This window comes from Marmota marmota, unplaced genomic scaffold, assembly GCF_001458135.2.
Source record: "Marmota marmota marmota unplaced genomic scaffold, marMar, whole genome shotgun sequence".
Lineage (NCBI taxonomy): Eukaryota > Metazoa > Chordata > Mammalia > Rodentia > Sciuridae > Marmota > Marmota marmota.
In genome coordinates this window covers 20,613,290-20,637,159 of record NW_025999977.1, presented here as the reverse complement: position 1 = coordinate 20,637,159, position 23,870 = coordinate 20,613,290, and the positions used below count along the sequence as shown (strand labels likewise).

Below are 23,870 nucleotides of genomic sequence, written 5' to 3'. Positions count from 1 at the left end.
AAGATATAGTTTGTCTTTTCTTTTTTTATTCTAATTTGTTTTATATGACAGCAGAATGCATACAATTCACATTACACATATAGAGCACAATTTTTCATATCTGTGGTTGTATGCAAAGTAAGCTTTTCTTATTTAAAATCAGGATAATCTATTCTCATGCTTAACATGTATGGTTTTCAGGAATGAAATCAGCATATATGTTTATTATGAAAATAATTTAAATTGATTAATACAGCATACATTGGAAATAATAACGAGGAACTTGAAAATACAGAGGGAAATTGTGTGGAACTAACAATACATGAACTAAAGATGCTGTTATTTTTATATTCTAACATAAGATATAATCTACTTGGCAAAATTCCTCAAATAATCAATAAATATTGATTTGATTGGTTGGTTTCTAAGTAACAAAGTTTGAGAATTTGTCAAAGTAAGAAAGGATCATTGAAAACTACAAAAGCAAATAAATTCTTCTTCATTAATTGTTTCAAAATATACTTAATTAATATTTTAATGGACTTAAGTTTGGCTTCAAGTACACAGAAAAGCTATGATTCCTAATTCTATTTTACTGGGCTTTGGGTATCTGGTGGTATACAAAACACCCACCTCTTAGCTCATTTGCAAAATATATTAAAATTTGAGGCAGAAAAGTAGTAGAAGAAATAGAGAAGAGCTTTGACTTTTGTGCCTCTGCATCATTCACATTGGTATTCAAATAGCAGATATCCAGCATATCCTTAGAAATTAATTTTTCAGATTATTTCAGTTCTGTCAGCAATAAACATTTAATAATACATTTGCTTTCTAGGGTTCTGTTCATCATGAAAAAAGTGTCTACTAAGCTTGAACTGAGTTTTCTGAATTAGACAGTGACTAATTTGGCCCTGTGAGAATCTGACCTAAGTCCTATAGAATACAAATTGGAGGCAGATATTTGAGCTTATGGTGCAAGACAAGTTTATGGAAGTCAGAGATAGATCTCACTGACCAGTTTCCTACGATAGAAAATGAAAAGTAGTCCCATAAATCCATAGCACAGAAAACAAAAAAGACAACTTATAACAAACAGTAAGACTTTAAAAATGGTCAGCTATGTTCATATGAAATTCTTTACTTCCGTTTTACCATGAAGAATAATCTTTTAGAAAAAGATTATTATGTGCATTGTATATGTTGGACATTCTAAAAGTCTAAATGAGTATAAAGTCCACCAAACCTTCAAAGGGGAACTTTGTTTTTCCTTTGTCAGAATATCAAACACAAAAACAAAACAAAAATCTCTAATATGTCTTATAGCAACATGAAAAGTTCTAATATTAAAAAAAATCCAGGTCACTGATAATGTAAGAACAAGTGAGAAGCCTAAGAATATATCATTTCCTTCCATTTCCTTGGACATAATTTCTTCGAAGGTTGGCTGAGAATTTCAGATAGATGTATGAATATACTACTTAATAAAAAGTTCATTATGCTTCATCACTAAAAATAACCCACAAAAGAATAACCCACAAAGTACCAGCAAAATTCAGCACAACGAAAAAAGATAACTCAGGAAAAGTCAGAGTTTTAGGCACTTGTTCTAAGATTTCTCAGAGTATGTAAGATTGACTGAGAAATTTAGATTAGTAAACATTTAACTATATAAAATTGAAGCCAAATATTTATGCATTGAAACAAATGTTCATCATGCATGTAAGTATAGTTGCACCAGCAAAAAGACAGTGTTTTGGCACTAACATTTAATAAGGAACCTAGAATTATTCAAGAACCATTTAAGTATCTACTTTATGCCAAGCCCTTATTGTTATTCTTTCACAGGACTTCACTTAAAATTGGTAATTAATTTAAAGAATGACTTAAGTCTCCTGAATAGTTTATTAGTTTACACAAGAGATTTTTATTTTCACTATCTCACTTTAGGAAGGAAATAAAATCCAGCCAAACATTTGTTCTATGTATATATTTGGTCAGTGCATGGAGCAAGTCTTCTAGGATAGATTTTTTCTCCTGAATGATCCTTAAGGATTCTAATGCTCTATAATGATTTACTTGTTTGCTAATTAAGTTTCTCAAGTGAAGTTAAAAAACAATCAGTGCCTACTAATTAGTATTATTGACTCCAGAATTTAGTGACTACAAAACAACTATGGTTTTTTCAAGAAAAGATTTTATTTCATGTTACTGTTTAATAGTCATAAGGGTTTTGAATGTATATGTGTGGGTCAGCAGAAAATACAAGCTGTGACATGGAGTAACATGCACCTGTGACCAATCATGTAAGTCATGGCTTTTAGTTATGACGAACACATCCTGCTACATTGAAGGATTCATCTAATGATCTCTCTTCACTTTGGATTCTGTGTCCCAGATGGTACAAGGGAAAGCTCACAGCATATGGACAAGATCAAGTGTAGTTTTGACTTAGCCACTAATTAGCAATTGTAATAGTGAACAAATCCGGTGGCCTCTTCAGGGTTCCCTTTTGTCATTTAAAAAATGAAGGAACTGGAATAGAAGGAATTTTAAGTTCCTCTTTCTTTCAAATGCTATGATTGTAAATGAAGTAGATATTCTTAAATACATCATAGTAGTAAAATTAGGTTAAATATAAATTTAAAGTCCTAATAAAATTAATTAACACCTCGATAACAAAAACAGAAAACTCTAAATAATAGAATGACTTGTAGGGATAATTGAAAAATTGTTCATGAATTCAATTAAAAATAATAAATCTATGCTAAATGTGTAGAATTGAAAGGGCAATAATCCATATGGCTTTCTTGGTCTCTGAAATATTGTGCTAGTTTTCACTGATGAAATAGATAAGATTTAGAGCCAATGCTCACAAAACCTTTCAGCCAAATTGCATGATCATGCACAAAGTACTTAGAGCATCTCTATGAAATCTTCCCTGGGGGCTATTCCTTTCTTCAAATCCTCTCATCCCTAACTGATCTACTTTTTCACACCACTTCAGATCACCATTGGCTTCTTTCTTTAATCTGTAACAGCAATAAACACTGATCTGGAAATTTGACAGTTAACACCATTCACTTGAGTTTGGTAGGTGTTCTTAATCCTTCTTGTCTCCCAACCAGACAAATCTTTTAGCAATCAAGAACCATGCCTTTGGTTTCTCTATTTGTTCCTATCACAGGTTTCAAGTTCATTAGTGTCTAGTGCCTTCTGGTGACAAAGTGAAGAACTGAATAATTAATAGTGAGAGAGCAGGGAGGGAGGAGAAAGAGATTAAGGGGGAGAGAGAAAAGGAAAAAGAGAAACTAAACAGAGGGAATGTCTTTGTTTATTTTGTTGTTCACCAGGTCTTATTATGTATTTGCATTCTTCTTTATTTTTTCTATACTCCCTGGGTCCTTTTTCTTTTGACATATAGACTATTTCATAATTCCCTAAATATTTTCTCTGTCTTTTTCTGCTAACCCTACCTAAATGAATGCACTCTTCAAAATCTCAAGTAAAGTTCACTATTTTTTTTCGGCAGTCTTACTACACCACTTCCTTCAAGATGTCTTCCTACTTTGAAATCTCTTGTTGTTGACTTTTTTTTTCCATAGCTTATTTTTGGCCAAATTATTTTCCCATGAATTCTATTTTTAATATTAAACACTTAAAAATTCTCTCTATGACAAGACTGTAAGACTAGTATGTTCCTTTTGCCTAGTATGGATCCAGCCAATACTTGCTAGTTTGATGTTTTAACTTAGGAATAAATTGAATATTCAATCTTACTTAGATAGAAAGGACATCTTTGGTACATTGTGGTAGGCAGGTGACTTCAGTTTTATTTTCAAAGGTGAGTATGATTTATTTGGAGTAATCTCAAGTCAGAAGAAGCAAGATAATATTAGGCTTTGTGGAATAAATGTAATGAGAAGAGGAGGTCTATTTTTGTTGAGAAAGAAAATTTTGCTACATGACTGTAATTAAGGACAAATCAGAGATTAATGATGCATTATATTCTAGAGCTTTAATTGACATATGCCAAGAAGTGGCTTTCCCAACTTTAAATGGTTTGCAAAATATTATTTCTGTACTTTGTTCCATGTACAGAAAATAATGAAAACTGGGTATGCTATTCAGAAAGTTCAATATTTATTCTAAAATGTGAATTATTGGGTTATAGGAATATTTCATATTCTCCAAAAGAGCATAAAATCTACCTCCACTAATTAGTTTCTTTATGAAAGCCTTCCAGACAATTATAGGGTAATACTACTGGTCAATGCTTTAGGTGCTTTTCATTAAAGGTATAGTGTCACTACCAGATGAATTGCTTCATAGAAAAGCACTTACCACAAAGCCCTATAATGGAAGGTTAAGTGCTGTACTTAATTACTAATTTCAACCTTATTACCTATATTTTGCAGTGCAGGCACTTTAAAAGGAACCAAATATAGTCTGTTGGTTCCTGCTTCTTTGATTATAGGACTTGGCGGTAAAAGCATTAGTCCAGTTACTTTTCTAATGAATAATAACTCTAAAATTTTTTAAATAAAAATAGCTATACCACAAACTAATACAGAAGATATACATTACATTTTGCTATTAAACTCATATTAAAAGCACTTTGTTCCAAAAACTTTAATCTAGTAACACTTTAAATTTTTACTCAGAACTTGGGTGTAGTGGTCTATGCCTGTAATCCCAGTGACGAAGGAGGCTGAAGCAGGAGGACTGTAAGTTTGGCCAGCCTCAACAACTTAGCAAAGCCCTCGGCAACTTAATGAGAGCCTATCTCGAAACAAATAAATAAATAAATAAATAAATAAAAAGTACTGAGGATGGAGCTCAGTGGTAAAGCAGACCTGAGTTTAATTCCCAGTAACAACGACAACAACAAAAAAATCCAAGTGTATTCAGCCTTTATGGCATTGTTGCAGACAGATTAAGCTCCAAAAGAAACAGTATTTGGAATTTTTATTGTTTATTTCCTACTACAATACCATGCTGTAATGAATACAAAGCAGATAATTGATGATAATAATAATAATGATAAACTTGGTGACAACAACATGGCTCCTCTGAGTTCTTTACATATTGATCATAAATTTCTGTGTAAAGAAATTTCTCACATGTGTTCTAATTCTCTTGTGGGCAGATGCCAAGTTTGTTTTTTTGCTTGCATCCTTCAGAATAATTGCAACTTGGCTCACTCTGGATTGATTAAATTACTTCAAATACTACATGGGGGAAGAACACTTAGATCTTGGACTAAATATAAAACATTGGATCTAAAATAACTGTTTCTAAAGTTTTGCTCCTTAATTATTATGGTACCTCCAGCTTCTAATATCTAAATAAATTTCATGTTGTGTTTCTTATTCTATTTAATTGGCAAATGAGAAATTGTATGTATTAAAAAAATATTAATCTAAAAATATAAATATTTCTTCAAAGAATTAATTAACACTGCCCCAATACAGGTACCAGTATTCAAAGTGGACATTAGCCTGACACATGAAGATAGGGAATATATCTTTTGGCAACTATGCCCAGATCATGGTATCTGGTACATACAATTACAAGCTTCTTAATCACATACAATATGGTAACATTGTGAGTTATAGAGATCTTTTAAAAAATGAAGTTTCTACCAAAATACATTGACGAATTAGAAAACTAGATTTGGAGGACCCATGCTTGCAAAAGGGCATGCTATTTTTGTCTTTTAGAGATGCACTCCGCACATTAACAGAATAAGATCCAAGAATGGAAATTTTTACCTTACTTTAACCCATAATTTCCCAATTTAATTTGAACATGACTTCTTCCTTTCCTCTGTAGGTAAGCATTAATAACAACCAGAATGGCGTTCTTCAAGATAACAACATGGGAAGTGCTGATAAGAGCAAAATGTTACTAAATAAAGATAATTTTAAACAACTAATTATTGAAACAAAGCTATCCCTCAAGAGGAAACAGCCACAGTGTAAGAGTAACAGGAATTACCATTGTACATGCTCAGGTCAAACTTTAGAGATGACCACATCCCATGGCAGAGCCTAGACCTTACCCTGCTTTATGTTTTCCTGGCATCCAGGGCAATGACTTCCTATCAGAACATAGGAATTAGTTATTCCCTACCTTAGGAAGATTACCAACTTCCTTCTCTATAATTCCACTGCAGTTGAAGTTTATTTGTTTGTCAAGTACATTTATAGTTGGTCTTCAGTGAATGCAGTGGAGATGAATAACAGGGGCTCTGAAGCATTGAACACATATTTAAATTACTTTGCTTTCAGATGTTTCATTCCTTCATCTTATTGTAGATGGTAACAGAAGGACTATTCACATACTTGTAGTATAAAATTGTGATAATTCCCCAGGATACCAATTTGGCAAACATTTTATTGATTGCCTACTATTCACTAGTATTATAAAAGGCACCGGACATATTATTAATTTGCTTGCTTTGGAATATTGTCACGGAGCAGGTTTTAATTACATCTAATTCAGCAAATATTTGCAAAGCACTCGTCATATAGAATAGGTTGAAATGGAACTTGAAGATGTAGAATTATACAAATTAGGAAAGGTCTAGAAAAAGCAGAAGGGGCATTTCATTCCATAATTGTGAGTCAATCCTAGGGAAAATTGATATTTATGAACAAATCTGTATTTCATCAAATTATTTCTTCCATTGAAACAAATAATTCTAATAGAGGAGTTAGTTATATGTACATTTTGGCTATCATTTGTATTGTGAAGAATGAATTTTCACTTTGTACTTTATACTGTGTTATAAATTGTATACTGTGCAGCAGCAACAACAAAAATTAGCCTGTCTAAAAGGGGAATAGAGACAAATGAGACTGATTCTTTGAGGAGGCAATTTTGTACCAAAATATAATGACAGCAAATACCTTGGTACTTTAAATTTGTATTTTACTTGAAAATAACATATCTGTTTTTTTTTTAATTGAGAACATACACAACTGCAAGTAGCACTGGTTTATTAGATTTCTAACCTACCACCTTTGCGTAATAACAGTACAGACAAAATTCTTTGGCATGAACAAGTTAATTTTTATTTTATTAATAATGCCTTGAGATTCAGTTTACAGACCTAAAATGAGTGATATGAGCATCTCAGAATTCTCCTGAAACTGCATGGTTCTAGGAAGCTGAAAGGCTCCTTTTGCTTTTCTAGCTGTGATGTCTGCTGCCCCTTCCTCCTCTGCTCATGCCCTGCTCTCCCCACACCTCTCCCGGGTTTCTGCTGTGCACCACCATCAAAGCAGCAGTCCAGCTTCACTTTCGCTCAGAAAGCAAATGTTATCCAATTCCCTCCCTTGGTTTTAAATTTTAACTTTGTTACTTTTGACAAAGCCTTTTCTTTGTTCAAATGCAAGGATCCAGTAAAAAGAGCTTTGACATGTTGTGTATTTTTATGTGTGCATTTTTCTGGTTTTCACTGATGTCCTGAATTTTGCAAATGCTAACGTGTGCCTTCAAGTTCGCCTATAAAATGTCATTTGTACACTGTAACAAGAACAGTTTAGGACAGCATTACATTCACGATTCTAAAGTCCAATAAATACTTGATGGTTTTTCTGAAAACCACAATTTGGTGAAACGGACGCAAAACAGAGCTTTGTTTTCCAGTTTTGTTTTGTTTTTTCCTCCATAAAATCTTCCCCAGATACATATTCACTTGCTTACCTGCTGGGTAGCGCTCGATCACTGGCCAGCTGTCCACCTGTAACGTGGCATTGCCACCACTCCTCGTGAATCGGACCACATGGTACTTCCCATCATTAATGATTGCATTGGACTCTTCAATAGCGATGTCATCCGTCCCGACATTAAACTTAACTCCAATTTTTCCTTGGTGCTGGAAGGGAAGAAGAAAGGAAACGAAGAGGTGTATTCAGTTGAACTGATTAATCAGCATTTAAGAAGAATTACATACAAAGGGATTGTTCAAAAATATTCTTTGGACAACAGCTGCTTTCCTCTGATTTTACATCTGAAAAACACCTCATAATATAAGCAAGATTCTTGACATTTTGGTAAATGTGAGACATCTCTTTCAGGGATAACTGATATTCCCACAGACACACTTTCAAGGGAATTGAGATGTCTTTTTCCCAGAGGTTGCCAGAGAGAAGCACACAGCTGTCTGCATGAAGCCACCTCCTTTCTTGTCCTTTATTAGAACTCCTTTAATCCACACTCCTCATTTCACAAGAAAAGCAAGACTGGAAACCCTCCGTTTTAGTAACTAGTGGCATTGCAGCAATGAAATCTGTTTAGAGTCAAATGACAAATGCTCACAATGTACAAAATCATTCTAAAGGGTAGGGGCACAAAGATAGGCCTTTAATGAGTGAACTTTTTAGTCATTATTCACAAAACCAAGGCTCACAGCCTCAAACTGACTCAATTTCTTTAGTTTACAGATGAAATTATCACATTGACTCCCACAAGGTCTCATGACTTAACAGAGATGTGGAAGTACCAAAATTCTGTTTTCTCATTTTTCAATGATATCTAAGCTGAGATGAAGCTATGATACAGTTATCCAAAATTAACTTGCTCTCTGTGTTAAGCAAAGTAACACGGCGAATCTTTCAAAGTATAAAGTTGTGGTTGTTAACTTTAGGATTTCATAACACAAGGTGGCAAAGAAATATGTGCTCATCTCCTCTGCCTCTGAGGAGCATTCTCTAACAGCAGGGCTGTCAAGTCCACCTTGAGCTCAGTTGACTTTTAAAGTATGTGAGCTTGCCCTTCATCAGTAGCAGGAAATACCTGTGCTGCAGGCCCTTGTCAGAGGACATAACTTCAAACTGTCCACCGCTCACCTTTCATCAAACCCCAGATGGGAGAAACCACATGGGGGGAGAGGGGTTTAAGAGCCACACAGCCCATTCTTTCCTGTAGAAATTTTAAGTCAGAATATTAGAAGCCTGAAGGTTTGGACCACATTCTCTCTGCTCTTTGCTAGATTCTCATCATTGAAGGAGGCAGCGGAAGGATGACTTCAGCTTGCCCTGGGAAGTCTTATAAAAAGTCCTGTATAAAGTTGCATTAACTGAAGGGAAGTATTGAAGATGTTATTTGTGACATTGCTCATTATGCTCTTACTGCAGATATCCTAAAAGTTGTTTTTTAATGTGTGTTAAAATATATATACCTATGCACAAGGCCCTGGGTTCAACCCCAGCAGCATAAAATATATATATATATATATATATATATATATATATATATATATATATATATATGTTTTTCCTCCGCAGCATAAAATATATATATATATAACATTGGGCAGTTTATTGAAAATGAGGAAATGTGAATTTTTCTAACATAAGAAAATCACCTGAAATGTTAAAAAAAAAACCTGAAATAACTTAAAATAACATCTATTTAAAAGTAAGAATAATAAAAAAATATGTTGAGAAATAAAAGTAGGTCCGAGAGAAACAATCTAACAAAAGTCTAAACAACTATTAAAATTTCTCTACCTATTTCCACTCTTGAGTTTGCTAACAATTGGTCATGTATGTAGAATTTTGAACACTTTATAAATGCTAACTCTGGCAGTACTCATAACAGTCCCAGGAGAGAGATACTATTTTATTTCCATATTACAGATGATGACATTAAGGCACAGAGTGATAAAGCAACTTGATTAAGGTCCCACAGCTAGCTTACAGATTTGGTAAATCTGACTGTTCTTTGCAACCTGTTTGATCTATCCTGTTAAAGTAGAAGCACCATGGGGTCTCCTATTGTGTTTTAAAGTTTTTTGATATATATCACTCAATGTATACTTAAAATAATTTCATAATGGATAGTAAGCAATGGATATGTGAATTTATTAAGATGTTAAAAGGTGGATTCTTTTTGTTGCAATTTTAGCTGAGATCTTAAGAAGATGAAAAAAAAAAAAAAGATTGCTTGTCCATCTTACAAAATTAGGTATAAAATTGCTTAAGCCAGATTTGCAAAGGAGAGCACTGTCAACTACTTTTAGGGCTCCAAATCTGGTCCATCAAAAAAAAAAAAAAAAGGAGGAAAGGCAAAGAGGTTACTGATAATTAGAAGAGGATTTGAGAAAAAAGTTGGGATGTGATGGGATTCACACATACTTCCAAGGTGAAAGGGGACTTTTCCCTTATCTAAAGTACAGGGAAGGAGACTTTAATGGAACATCTCAGAAAGTTTGATATGCATCTTCTGGGATATGGCAGCAGTGGTTGCAGTAGTTAGAAAACTGGGATCTAATATACCTGAAAAATCTTCAAGGGAAGAAAACTCTGTGGCTGCCTGATACCCTGGGGGCACAGCAAAAAGATATTACAGCACCGAAAGCCACTTGTGTATCACAGATAGGACAAAGGACATTACCTGTGGCCAGAGATTAGAGAGCCAGCACAGAATATGTGGTGTCCTGCTTAGTAGAGCCATGGAAGGAGTGAGGCTCAGGGGTGCAGAAAACTTACCACAGGAAAGAACTTGAATTTGCAGTGATGGATATCCAGAGATTGAGGCAGAAATCCCAATGGCCATCTGAAGGAGGTACATTTACCCTCCTCAGGGAATTTCTTGGTTTTGTTTTTTTTGTTTTTTTTTTTTTTTTTAGTATTAAAGAAGGCCACTTTACCATTAAATTATATCCCCAGCCCTTTTTATTTTATTTTATTTTATTTGAGACTGGGTCTAAGTTTCTGAGGACCTCCATTGGTTGCTAAGGCTGGCCTCAAACTTCCAATCCTCCTGTCTTAGCCTCACAAGTCTCTGGAATTATAGGAATATGCCATTGCACCTGGTATCAAGGGAATTTTAAGAAAGGAAATTCTAATAATGTTGGTAAGAACTCTGAAGAGTTCATTAACATGCCTCCCAAAAGTGCTCTTTCAAGAGCTTCAAGCACAGGTTAAGCTATTGGGTGAGATGGCTACCATGGTATTGGCCAAAGAAGGTCATTTCTGCCCTTATCTCTTCCTGTTTCTTCTGCCTCGTCCCTGGAGAATTTGGGGAGGGAGAAGAGAAGTGAGATTCATGAAATTGAGAGAAAAAACATCGTGTTTTTCCTCCGTGTACAGGAGGCCTCTTCAGTGTGACCAAGTAGGGATAATAGAGAGGGCTTAACAGAAGATGTAAGTTATTTGTTATTGTACAGGAACTAACTGAAGTTACTTTTTATGTATAAAAGTGAACAGATGACCTTTTTACTATCTAAGAATGACTACAGTAGTACTGAGACTCTGCCTGGATGTCCCTAGGGTCAGGAAGAAATATTCCCACAGAGGAATTTAAAATTCTTGGTGCATTCTAAGAACCAACCCTTGCAACATAACAAAGGCATGAAAATAATTGTTATCCTGGAGTTGTCCACTGTTTGCGGGGTGGGGGTGGGGGTATTTTCTAACGTAGACATGTTTCTTAAATCAGGAGAAGACTAGAAAAAAATTCTTGATGTTTTCTACTTATTCTAACAGGAAGGTCACAATCACCAAGATTCCCCAGAGTTCTAATTATTAATTAAGGAGGTCCAAGTTCTGTGAGCAGAAGCATTGCAGTACGAGAGCCAAATAGTATCTCAAACTCAGAAATAAGTCACTTTAACTTATCCTTACATTTTTCTGCAGCTGGATATATAAAATGATTATTTTCTAGGGTGCAGAAATCCTCAGATTTCATGGGGTTTGACTGCTTGCAACTTATCTAAGAAACAATAAGGATCAGCTAGGCTTAGAGAGCTTCTGACTTTTAAATTATGTCCATCTGTTCTTGGATATGTTGATTGCTTGCCTCAGCTCTCAACTTACATCTATGGAGTTAGCTAGAGTAGTGAACACCACTAAAGGAGCTACCAACAGTAGGCCTTACCCCCCACTTTTACTCTATCTACCCCACCCTAAGTTACATCAAGGCCTTAAAAACACACACACACAATTTAAATATAAGTGATAGTCAAAGAATCACCCCCTGCTCCCAGAAAAAAAAATTTAAATGTAAATAAAGTACAAAATATTCCTATCAAGCATATTTATAGGACTAGGTTTTACCATATCATTCAGACACAGTGAATATCCTCAAAACACAACCCTCCCATATCGACAGAATACCAAGCCATTTCAATTATATAAACAATAAAACTTGCTAAACTTTCTTGCCAATAGATAATTACAATTTAAAAGAATTCATTTCACATTATTATTCTCTGGGATTAAATGTGATTGTCTCGGCAAATTCTCATGAATATTGCATTAGCAAAACCAGCAGTCATTTCACTGGACATGTACTGATCTCCCTGTATTGTATCTTCCTTGAAATGAATAACTGGCTCACACCGTCATTTCACAAATCTATTATGAGAATATCAGTAATGAGCCATTTATAATTTAATGAAGTCTTTCCATGGATTCATTAAATAAATAGTGACAAAGGTAATTATTGATTTTTTTCACAAAAGCTCATTTTTGAATAAGGATTATAATATTAAACCAAGTTAAAAGGAAACATCATGCAATTCGACTCTGGGAAGGTACTTGAACGTTCTAACAGTGGCATCGTGGTTTCATGTACTGCCGAATACCATCTGAAATGACATATTCATTTGAAAAATATGTCTGAAGCAAGATTGAGATTTAATGGTATTCTCAGTGTCTTGGGCATTTTCAAGCAAGATGTTTGCATGTTACAGATGTCTATATTCTAAGCTATGTGCATATGAAATAGATAAACAGAATATATACTACACACACACACACACACACATATTTAGCCTTCTGTCTGTCATACAGATATGTTTCGTAAGATTTCAATCCACTGCTTTCTCTCCTCTACTCTGAGGTCGCTGTATAGAAGGGTTTGACACAACTATGCCCAGGAAAAAAGACAAATAAAAAAATGAAAGTTTGTCTCCTTCTTTGCCTGTTTGTTTGTTGCACTCCTAGGGATTAGCCAAGCAGGATGAACAAACGTGCAACCCAAAGGGGCAAGTGGATGAGCAGGGGGCCTGCATATGTTGTAGAAACTTCTCTCATGCACCACAATACAGACCCATGCTCCAGGGCCCGACTTTGGACAGAATGAGACAATGCCTTCACATGTGCTACAGGACTGTGCTCATTTCCAAATACAAAACAACTCCCATGATCCAAATCTACACTGCTGATTGAAATTAGAGTCAGGCTGAATGTTATGTTTTGTTCCCCCAGAGACTAATCCTCACCAGGGAGCAAAGGTTTTAAGGCGTGATGGGGACTCTGGGACCTATAGTCACTGTCACTGGAGTGGCAAAACTGCAGAGACTGTCAGAGAGCACCCTATTCCCACAACACCAAACAAACATGTTAATTTAACCCAAATACATTTCCAAGTGAATTAGCAGTCCTACTGATAAGTATGTTTGTCAATCCAGATGGTCTGTAATGTCACGAAGGGGTTTTAGTCTACTAGTAGTTTTAATTGGAGACTGAAATGAAAGTACCCCCTACTTCCTGAAACACCACCACTTCAAAAATAAAAGTTTCCTTCTTCCTATCCAATGTTCCCCATTAAATAATATCTTTTTTGTTCCTTTGGCTAATAAATAAAAATTGATTGTTTAATATATAGACTACATGTGAGGACAATACTAACATGGAAAGTGTGTTCTTTGTCTTTGGGAACAATCAAATTGGGAAGGTAAACCATGCATGGAAATACTCAGGTCCACAAAAGAGCCTGAAGCATGTCAAGGAGGAGCAAGATGTATTGGAAGGAGGAGTCGGAAGGGTCTCAGGGTGCCTCCCAGTAGGCATCAGGGGACAGCCTGCCTTGGGGCAGCTGTAACTCAACCAGTGGGGACCAAAGTAGCACTTAGAGACATAAAAGTTATGTTCCTTCTCTCTCCCACCTCTCTTTCCAGGTCCTTGGTATCACAGTGCTCACTGGACACAAGGCCTTGAACTAGATACAGTACATCTCACCTCTCAGCATACCTAAAACTCCCAGGACATGTGAAAACGTAAGTGTCCCATCATCTATCTCCTCAGAACATTTAGACAATCTCTCCTAAGTCACATAGCTAAGTATGGACACTGGAATCTAATCAAGTCGATGGGACTTTCTTAAAAAGAAGGACTTCAGCTCTGTCTGAGTGCTAGAAAAAGACCTTGAAACCAAGGCATCCTCAGAGATTGAATCAAGAAAAGGGTTACTGCAGAGTAAAGTTTTTTGTTTCTGGACAGTTCTATTTCACAGCACCACCCAATACAGAACTAGTAGTGGCTAGGTACTGGGTGAGACTTAGGTCCTGGTCCTGCAGAGAGATCTCATTTAAGGGTGAAACATTGAAAGAACAGTATCTCTGTTTTCCCATCAAATCTTTACTAAGGATAGCATATTTCTTTCTAATGCCCTAGCTCCTTTAAGTCCATAAGACTGCCCTGAGTCATCTCTTGGTCATCTCTTGGTCTTACAAGTGTCTAATAAAACTTCGTAAGCCTGGAATAGTTCTCCCTTACTCACTGCCTTAGGGTTAGATTTTATTTGCCTGTTTTACCTCCTTGAACATATTAAAAACAGCTTGGGGTAGGAAAAAAGACCAGCTTATTAATCATCATATTCTGTACAGCATTTAACTGACAGCCTTTACATTTGTAATTTTCCCAAACTCACATCCAAATTTCCTTTTTAAATTGAGATATAATTTGCATACAGTATCATAAAATGTGCCCTTTTAAAGTATACCATTCAGTGTTCTTTAGCACATTCATGAGGTAGTGCAAAGAAGATCTCCACTATTTAATTCCTGAACACTTGCATCTCACTGCAGTTGTCTTTTGGTGAGATAAAGCACATAAAGTTCTAAACATACTTAATGACTACACAGCACCTGTGACCTATTATTATTACTACCACTACTACCATTGCTATTTTTTTTTAAAACCAATGTTTAGCTTCACAGTGGGTTGATGGAAATTAGTTAAAATAATGCTCAAATTATGCAGCCATTGCAGTTTTGCTAGAGGACATAATATCTCATTAACCTTCACAAGGACGTGTGAAGCAGTTAAACTATTTTATGAATGAGGAAGCTAAAGTTCAGAAAGGCTGATTGACCCAAGTTAGCATATCCATCTAACCCCCAGATCAAGAAAGAACATTCTAGGCTGGGCACTGTGGTGCACACCTGTAATCCCAACGGCTTGGGAGGCTGAGGCAGGAGGATTGTGAGTTCGAACCCAGACTCAGCAACTTAGGGAGGCCCTAAGCAACTTAGTGAGACCATGTGTCTCTATTAAAATACAAAAAAGTGCTATATAAAATATAAAAAAAGGATGTGGCTCAGAAGTGCCCCAGGTTCAATCCCCAGTAGAGAGAGAGAGAGAGAGAGAGAGAGAGAGAGAGAGAGAGAACATTTCAGAATCTAATTGTTTTCACATTTGGGATAAGCTGTGCCATCACTAGATGTACTGAAGCAGAGGCCACTTGATCATTCCAAAAATTCCTTCTTCTCTCTATATCAAAGATTTGGTTCAAGGAAAAGTCTAAATGTAAGACAAAGTGGGTAGCAAGGATAAACAATTGGAAAAGAAATTAGCAGTTGAGATTTTTTTTTAAGCAACCCACCTAAATTTGGATTTAAGTCTCGATTAGATTTTTTTTTCAAAATTTACAAAATGGATGAACTCTAGGATTTTATTGTCTTTTAAAATCAGAGATTCTCTGATTTGAGAGGGGGCAGAAAATACTGGATTAGGGTGATGACTCAGTAACTTGTGGAGCCTTGTGAGCCATCTATGTTCCTTCCAAAGAAATTAGAACCCCTCTCCTCAGAGGCATGGAAGAGTAGTCCTGATTGGCAAGAATCCCCCCCCCCACCCCGGTCAAGTATGAAGGACTTGGTAGTTTAAGTGAGAAAAGGATCAATGGGTATTTCAGTCAGCTTTTTCATGGCTATGAGTAAAAGGTCTGACCAGAACAATTTTTGAGGAGGAAAAGTTTATTTGGGGGTTCACAGTTTCAGAGGTCTCGATTTAGAGACAGGAAACTCCATTCCTCGGGGCTAGAGGTAAGGCAGGACATCATGGGCAGAAGAGGGTGGCTGAGGGAAGCAGCTCAGGTGATAATCAGGCAGTAGAAACTAAGTTCAGCTCACCAAATATATACCCCAAGGGCACTCCCCAATACCCACCTCCTCTACCCACACCCTACATACCTTTAGTTACCACTTAGTTCATCCCTATCAGGGGCTAAGAGAGGTTCAGGCTCTATAACCCAATCATTTCTTCTCTAATCCTTCTTGCCTTGTTTCACACATGAGCTTTTGGGGGACACCACATCCAAGTCACAACAGTGAGTTCTCCTGAACCAGGGGAAAGACCCTGAGCTCTCAGGACAATACCACAGCCCTCCGGTGCTTCAATTCCGTTACATTATTGCTCTTTAGGTGAAATTAAGTCCAGAATCAAGATAATGTTGGGAGAGAGTTGAGTCTGCTCCGTGATTGGCTAGTGTATCTTTGAATGGGTCAAAATACCTAAGCTGGTATTTTGAGATTTTCTGATGTTTGTTTGTTTCACTGGTTGAGCCAATACTAGACAATTCTTTATGTCTGAGAAAGCATTCTACTACTTCTATGATGTCTTCTAGAATGGTCACATAAGCCTTTTTCATGACACTCCCCCTGTTATAAATAGCACACCTGGGCTATCATACCCTCACAGCTGAGAATGAAATAAAGCTAATTTATCCTCTTGCAAAAATAGAGTCATCTCATTGAGAGCACTAATTTTGTACCCTTATGTACTGAAACACCAACCACCTTGAAGAAGGAATACTTGAAATATGTTCCTTATATGTAAAGAACTATTCCTTTATTAATCTTTCCTTTCCTAAAAATCAAGGAGCAAAAAGCAAACAGAATAAGAAATAAGGATAGACTTGATGTCTTGTGTGATATTCTTAATTGTTTGCAGGTCATACTTCTGATGTGGACACTTAGCCTGGTGTTCTGGCATCATGACAGATTCCTCGGGTTGCTGCATGGAGTTTTCAGACCCAAATTGGCTCAATTTAAGCTTGTACAAAGTGCAGTGGGCTGCTCAGATATGGATAGGTACTGTTGTTGTTCATGTTTTCTGATTTTTTTTTTAAAAAATTCATTGTTTAAAAAAAAATCCCTCGGTTGAGTGTTAATTCAGCCTTGTTTATATTGTAGGGTCATTTAGAAAACCATATGAAACAAACATTGTATGTTAGGTGCTGATTAAAACAACAATCTTTGTTTTTCTGCTTCTTTCTGATTCCTTGTCTTTGGGCCATTATGCTGCTGATTATTAACCTCCACCAGGAATCACACAGAGAAAGAACATTCTATCAATTCTACTAGTTTTGGACATTTCTATGTAAAAAGGTTTTCCTTCAAAAGAGGTTTGGGTTTATTTGTGGATTTCATTTACTTGTTGTGTCCTAGGACCATCATTTTTGTTGAGAACTGACTATATAATTACAGTCTGACTCTAATGTTCCAAATTTCCATAGCTCAGAGCACAACATTTTTTAGACAAATAGACCAAATATCTTTGGATGGTAATTTTAGCCCTTTGCATGGTAAATGTTACCTTAGTAACTAGGGTGCAGGTAAAACAAAATGAACCTTTTCATTATTTTAAATCTCCAAAAAACATAAAAACATATCAAGAGAATAATGAATTATTCTAAATTCCTCAGTTGATATAAGCTATGTACAGTAATTTAGGAATGGAAAGATTAATTTGGAATGGATAAGCTTTTCTAAAATTCTGTTTGTGCATTGTGACTTGCAACCAAGAAATAACAGTGAGGTGGTGTTTTCAGCATGTTTGATGGACTGACTTTCTGATAATACTGTCTTGCCTTTCACAAGCCTCAAGCCCTAATTTGAAATGTATTCCACAGCAGCTGACAGTGCAACCCTTCTCCTTTGTTTTCCCTTTCTTATTGACTTCTAGAGCAGGACTGACATCCTTGGAAAAAGAACTCTTGGGAATGTGGGCATAGAAAGTCCAACACCGTCTCCGTCTGTTTTCTACACAAGAAGCATGGCTCTCTTATCCCTGTAGTAGTAAGTAATAATTCCTCCAGCCCTCACAAGTCTATGTTGATGCATGTAATTCCAGCACAAAAGAATTTTCAGAAGAGAACAGAAGCTCCAAGGCTGAATGAAGCTCCTAGTGATCATGACCTCTCTTAATCCTCAGAAAACAATACTTCTGCCACAAAAATAATCAAGAAATATTTATTGACTATCTTTTAGCTACAGTGCATCTCACAAAACACTGTGCCACTCTTCCCTATCACTCAAAAAACTCAAATGCATTTTGTTGGATGCACACACACACACACACACACACAAATTGATTTACCACAAATACATGGATTTCTCGCATAACTAAAAGCAAACTTTTGGAACTACCACAATACCAATAAGTCTAGAAATTACCTATGTTTATTTATTTACTCTTTCATAAAACAAAACTTTTTGCTATACTCCTGGCCTTCTGGTAAGCTCTGGAAAAGGGTGGTTAATAAAGCAGACAGAGCTTCTTTCACTGTGAAATATACACTTATGTTGTTTCTTTACACATTAAAATTTATATTAGTGTTTAATGCACACCAAGTGTCAAAAAGGCAAAGACTTGCGTGGCATGAGAGGAACTGAGTGATTAAGCAAAGCCTTTTTGAGGTTCTGAAGATGAACAGAAATCTATAATGAATGTAAACATTTTCCAGACAGAGAAAAGAGTATATGCACAGGCCTCAAAGGAGAGAAAATAGGCGAGTATAAAGACAGATGCTTTTAGGGACAAATGCAGATGCAAATACAAATATATAGACTCCTTACAGATACAGGGATGTGAATAAAAATGAACATAAGTAAGTATTGTCTAGAAAATTTGTCTGGATATTATTTGAATGGACTTATGCACAGAAAACTAAAATACAGCATTTGCAGAAATAAACCGATTGAAAAATAAATGGCTATGTGTATTTTTAAAACTTTCCAATCTAAGAATTGAAAATTGTTGATAGAACCTTTAACAGTATGCATCTTGACATTCATCTAATTGTTTGTTCCTGTCATTCTTCAATGTACTTTATGAAATGCGATATATAAAAGACATTCTGAATCAACAGGGACTCCTCACATTTTCCAAAAGTCATTTGCTCTACAATGTCAAAAAATGATTCATCATTCTATGCTTATATTTCAAAGCTAATGTAACATGTTTAGCTTCTTTGTGGGGTGGAATGTCTTGTTAACTTATTTCTCTAGAGAGCCCTTTTATCTCAAGATATAGCAAGGGTTCTTCATATAATTTCCACCTTAAAAATACTGTTTGAAATCACTTGACTAGTTTTTCAAGCACCTTCCCCAAATTAGTTAAAGAAAGAAAAGTTCTAACCTATAACCCTTTCAAGTCCTTGTTTAGTTGCAGTAGCAGATGAACAGGGTTCAATGCCCATGTTCCAAAATGCAGTGCTGTGAGAAGTGAATAATATGTCATTTCAAACAAGAGAAAGATCCTTCATCCAATTCCAGAAAAAAAAATGTCAAATCAAGGAAGTCAAATGTGAATTTGCCCTGTAATATGGCCAAGAATTTTGAAGCCAAATAAACACAAAGTGCTCAAATTTGAACAATTCATGGATATGTTGAACTTGAGATAAAGGCTCATTTCTAATGTCTCCCTCCAGAGCAGTAATCCCTGGAGACTCTTGGAGGTTCTCCCTTCTCACATTCACCTGAAAGAGCCAGAGAATATTTTCAGACTAGTGAATATTGATAATAGAGTAAAGAGAACCCAGAGTAATTACCTAGGCAAAGCCAAGTTAGCTGCCATCTAAGCCAAAGAACTCAAGCTCTTTCTCTGTCCCCCTTTCCCATTGCTCTGCCACCCCAGCCTTGGGTTTCCATGTTCTGAACCATACACCATGGTCCTGAACCATCTCAGGACCTTTGCTGTTCTTCTGCCTGGTTAGCTCTTGCTTTCCTCATCCCCAAATTAATGGTCCTCCATATTTCACGATGTTGAGAGCTTTAGGGATTTAGGGTGGATCTGGATCTGGGTACTGAATCTGTTGAATAAATGGACAGTACTATCTGTGAAAATGCATTCTTGAAGCAAAAATTCCTCAGTGCTTACCAAATGGAGCACAGGAGATACCTAATTAAAAGTGGGTGCTGATGACAGTTGAAAAGCAAGTGCCACACAGGAAGCCCATGTTTCATTGATTAACAAAATTCTTAAGTGGACTCCCATTACCTTTGATGAATTAAATATTACTGCAAGATTAATGGGCTGTGATCTCATATCCCACTTACATACTTCCCCTGCCAAATATGTCCTATCAAAAAGAACACAAACCAAACCTCACTGAGAGGGTAAAAAAAATGTGCTGAGAAATTAATCACAAATATTGTTATGAAGCCAAATGGAAACCATATCTAAATTAGTCACTGTTTTGTTATATGAGTGCCAAGGCTTCCCAAATGAGAGTTACTACTCAAGATGGACAGTATTTGACAGCAGATGCATGATGTTGATGATGATAACAGCTATCCTTCTTGCTACCTGCTGGCCTCCCCTGTAAACACTTTACAAAAAATAATATATGTGAACATGTATTATTATTTTATTTTAATTGATGAAGAATTAGAGCCTTAAAAGTTTCATAATTTATCCCAAATCACATGACAGATAAGTCTTAGAGCTCTGATTTGGTCCCAGGCAGCCTGGTCTGGATTCCATGAGCTTAATCAATCATTCCACTGTTCCTCTTGGTAGGTCCAAGGTGCTTGAAAAGGTTGCAGTTTAGATTTGACAATGTAAGCCTCTTGGAAAGAACAAGACACCAACATTCTTACTATTATATATACCAAGAACATAGCAAGTACTTTTCAAAACTCTACTCCACACACTATTTACTGCCCTCCAGTCTCCATGTTGAGGAAGTTTGAAACTCAAAATCAAAAGTTACTCTCTGAAGTCACACAGCTGAACCATCAATCGAGTTGCAGCCAACCCAGACCTTTCTGGTTGCAAACTAGTATTTTTCAACCATGTAATTCTTCCTCTCTCTGTACACCCTTCAAGAACCTTTAGAAGTAAAAGATGTGATGTGAGAGTATCCTGGGCCTCTAAACCCTTTTCATTTTATGAAGATTACATACTGACAAGTTTGCCAAGATGGGGGTGGGCGGAGCCCAGCCACTCTTTTTTAATGGGTATTAAATTAGACCAACTGTTCAGAATTGCTAGTAGGCTAAATCTTGGCCAGCAATTAGGACCAGGACAGATTTTCTCATACTTGGAGAATCCTGAGAACATTAATGGAAGTGCAGAATCCTTCAGGTTTAATTAAAATTCTGGAGTGTCACCAGATGCTGAAAGACTCTGCCCAGGAGGAGCACTTGGAGGAGCAGCCAATGTCTCTGCTCTATCCCCCTCGTCCCATTCCTATTTTCTAGTAACTTTTGTTTTTATAGCTAACAGATTTTTTAAGATCATTTTTAGCACTGGTTACTATTTTGGAAAGATGCTTTAACTTAAACCAATCAAATGCTATAGAATGTATTATAATAACAAAATGAGTCAAGGAGTTTTGGCTAAACAAAATTTGTGACTATAATAGGCAAGGAAATGAGAGATTTCGCTGTAGTTTCCCAAAGGTAGTAAACCAGATATTTAAAAAGAAATACCAAAATTTTACGGCAGTTCAGGTTTTCCAAATAGCATGGGCAATAACAAAGTAAATGTAGATCTGAATGTTGTGACTGCTGTGTATCAAAGAAGTCATTGTATATAGATAGTGCTGTACATGAAGCTTTTAAATGGCTTCGGATAAATGATGGGAACCATCATTAACTATTTATGGTAATACAATACTAAAAATAATGTAATAGGTAGAACTGTTGATGTTTGTAATATGATCTATTGGAATTACTTTTTAAATATAGTTTCTTACCTGACCTAGTCAATTCTAGGTAATGATTGGAAATGTCAATATTTATCATATTTTTCTCTCCTATTTAATACAGCTCAGAGGTAAATTCTTATCTGGCATGTGTGAAGTTTTAGGTTTGATCCCCATTACTGCAATTAAAATACACACACACACACACACACACACACACTCCACACACTCCACCAATTTTCAGACCCTTTTAGTGTGCTTTTTCCATGAATATGATTTTTCTATTTATAAATCCAAAGTCTTCGAATTATTTAATTTTTAAAACTTAATTGTTTGAAATCAGGCTGTCAATCATCATCTTTTTTTTCCTAAGCTTCCAAGCATGGATATAGAATTTAATGATATCATTTTTTAATCTGAGCTGATTTCACCCAACATGTTGCCAAAGTATGTCAGTTTTAAGCAAATACTTTATGCAAGGAATCATAAAAATAATACCAGTGCTACCCTAGAAATAGAACAAAAGTAACCCAAACTCTTCTTCCTTAAGCAAATAACAGTCTTTGATGTCAACAGCAATAAAAAAGTGAGAAAGATATTTAATATTTGCTCTGGTTACAGTCCTATCAACAATTAACAAGTAATAATATATGATTAACTCTCAAAATTCAACAATTACATTTTATGATGGATGAATATGAGATGAGAGAAGCATTTATGTTTGGACCAAAATACAACAAATATGAACCCAGTTCAATTCATTTGATAACATTAAGCTTTTTATAAGCTTTCCTAATCAAAATCAAACTACTCCATATTGCTTTGAAGTAATAATAATATAATTTTCTGCTGTAATTAATTATATTGGCTATCTCAAACTTTGCTATCACAGTTTATACAAAAAATACTGTAAGAGCTTTCAAAGGATTTTCAAGATAGATTTCTCAAATGTAATGTTTAAATTTACTTCATAAATTTAAATGCAATCTTAGCATTTTATTTTGTTTTTTTTTAATGGATCATAGATTCCTTGTTCAGCGGAAAACATCGTAATATCCAATCTACACTGTAAGAGCTGAACTATTTCAATGCATTTTTTGATCAAATGACTACACTGACATTACATAGACCACAAAATGCACTCATCAAAGAGGGTATGTTTTTGGTTAATGCATATCATATCTGATTACTGATGTAGTATTGAGGAGCCCTGACAGCAATTACTGCTGTAGAGCCTGGTGCAGACCCTACATTCACATCTGGTGTTTTCTATCAAAATTGCAGCTACATTCACTTTGGCTGAGGTCAGGGGACTATATTGACATAGTATAAATGTATCCAGGGAGCAATTGTTCACTTTTATTTGTAGAGTGGGTTTATTTTCATTTATTGATGTCACACACAAAGATGTTTTCTGAGTTCCTGCTGTATATAACCCATGAAAAAATAAAGACAGTGTAGAACACAAAGGAAGAATATATTCTGCATGATTTTATCCACGATGCTTTCAACATATATGCAATTAGACTTCCATAATGTCGATGTAGTTAACACAACAAACCTATGTTTACCATGTACAGGAACCTTTGTAGAGCATAAGGGAGCTGTCATGGGGATATGGGAGTTTTTTTATCCTTCCTGTCAAGCTCAGGCTGATGTATAATGCAAGAAATAAGTAGGACACAGAGACAAGCGGTAATCATTACCAAGATACATCAGATATGCCTCCACACTCCAAAATAATGATGAGAAAGCAGTCCCACCATTCGCACAACCTTTAACATGAAACACAATTCCAAATCTAATTCTTTTCTCAATTTTACATGTGGTGTGTGTGCACATGTGTGCATCTATAGTCTTAGGCAAAAAAAAAAATGTTGATAGAAGGTGGAATATAAATGGAGGGGACAATTCTAGCATCTCTCTATATTGTTTCTCTA

At 35.7% G+C, this 23,870-nt stretch overlaps 1 protein-coding gene across 48 annotated transcripts in view; it reads right to left on the bottom strand.

The window, feature by feature from the left end:
- The window catches only part of Nrxn1 (neurexin 1), a 1,091,229-nt gene that overhangs the window by 156,747 nt on the left and 910,612 nt on the right, over positions 1 to 23,870 (bottom strand). For all 48 annotated transcript variants that reach the window (XM_048804359.1, XM_048804357.1, XM_048804361.1 and 45 more), the window contains one exon: positions 7,690 to 7,861. In XM_048804359.1, coding sequence (XP_048660316.1) covers positions 7,690 to 7,861 — 172 coding nt within the window. The remainder of the gene's footprint in view (positions 1 to 7,689; positions 7,862 to 23,870) is intronic.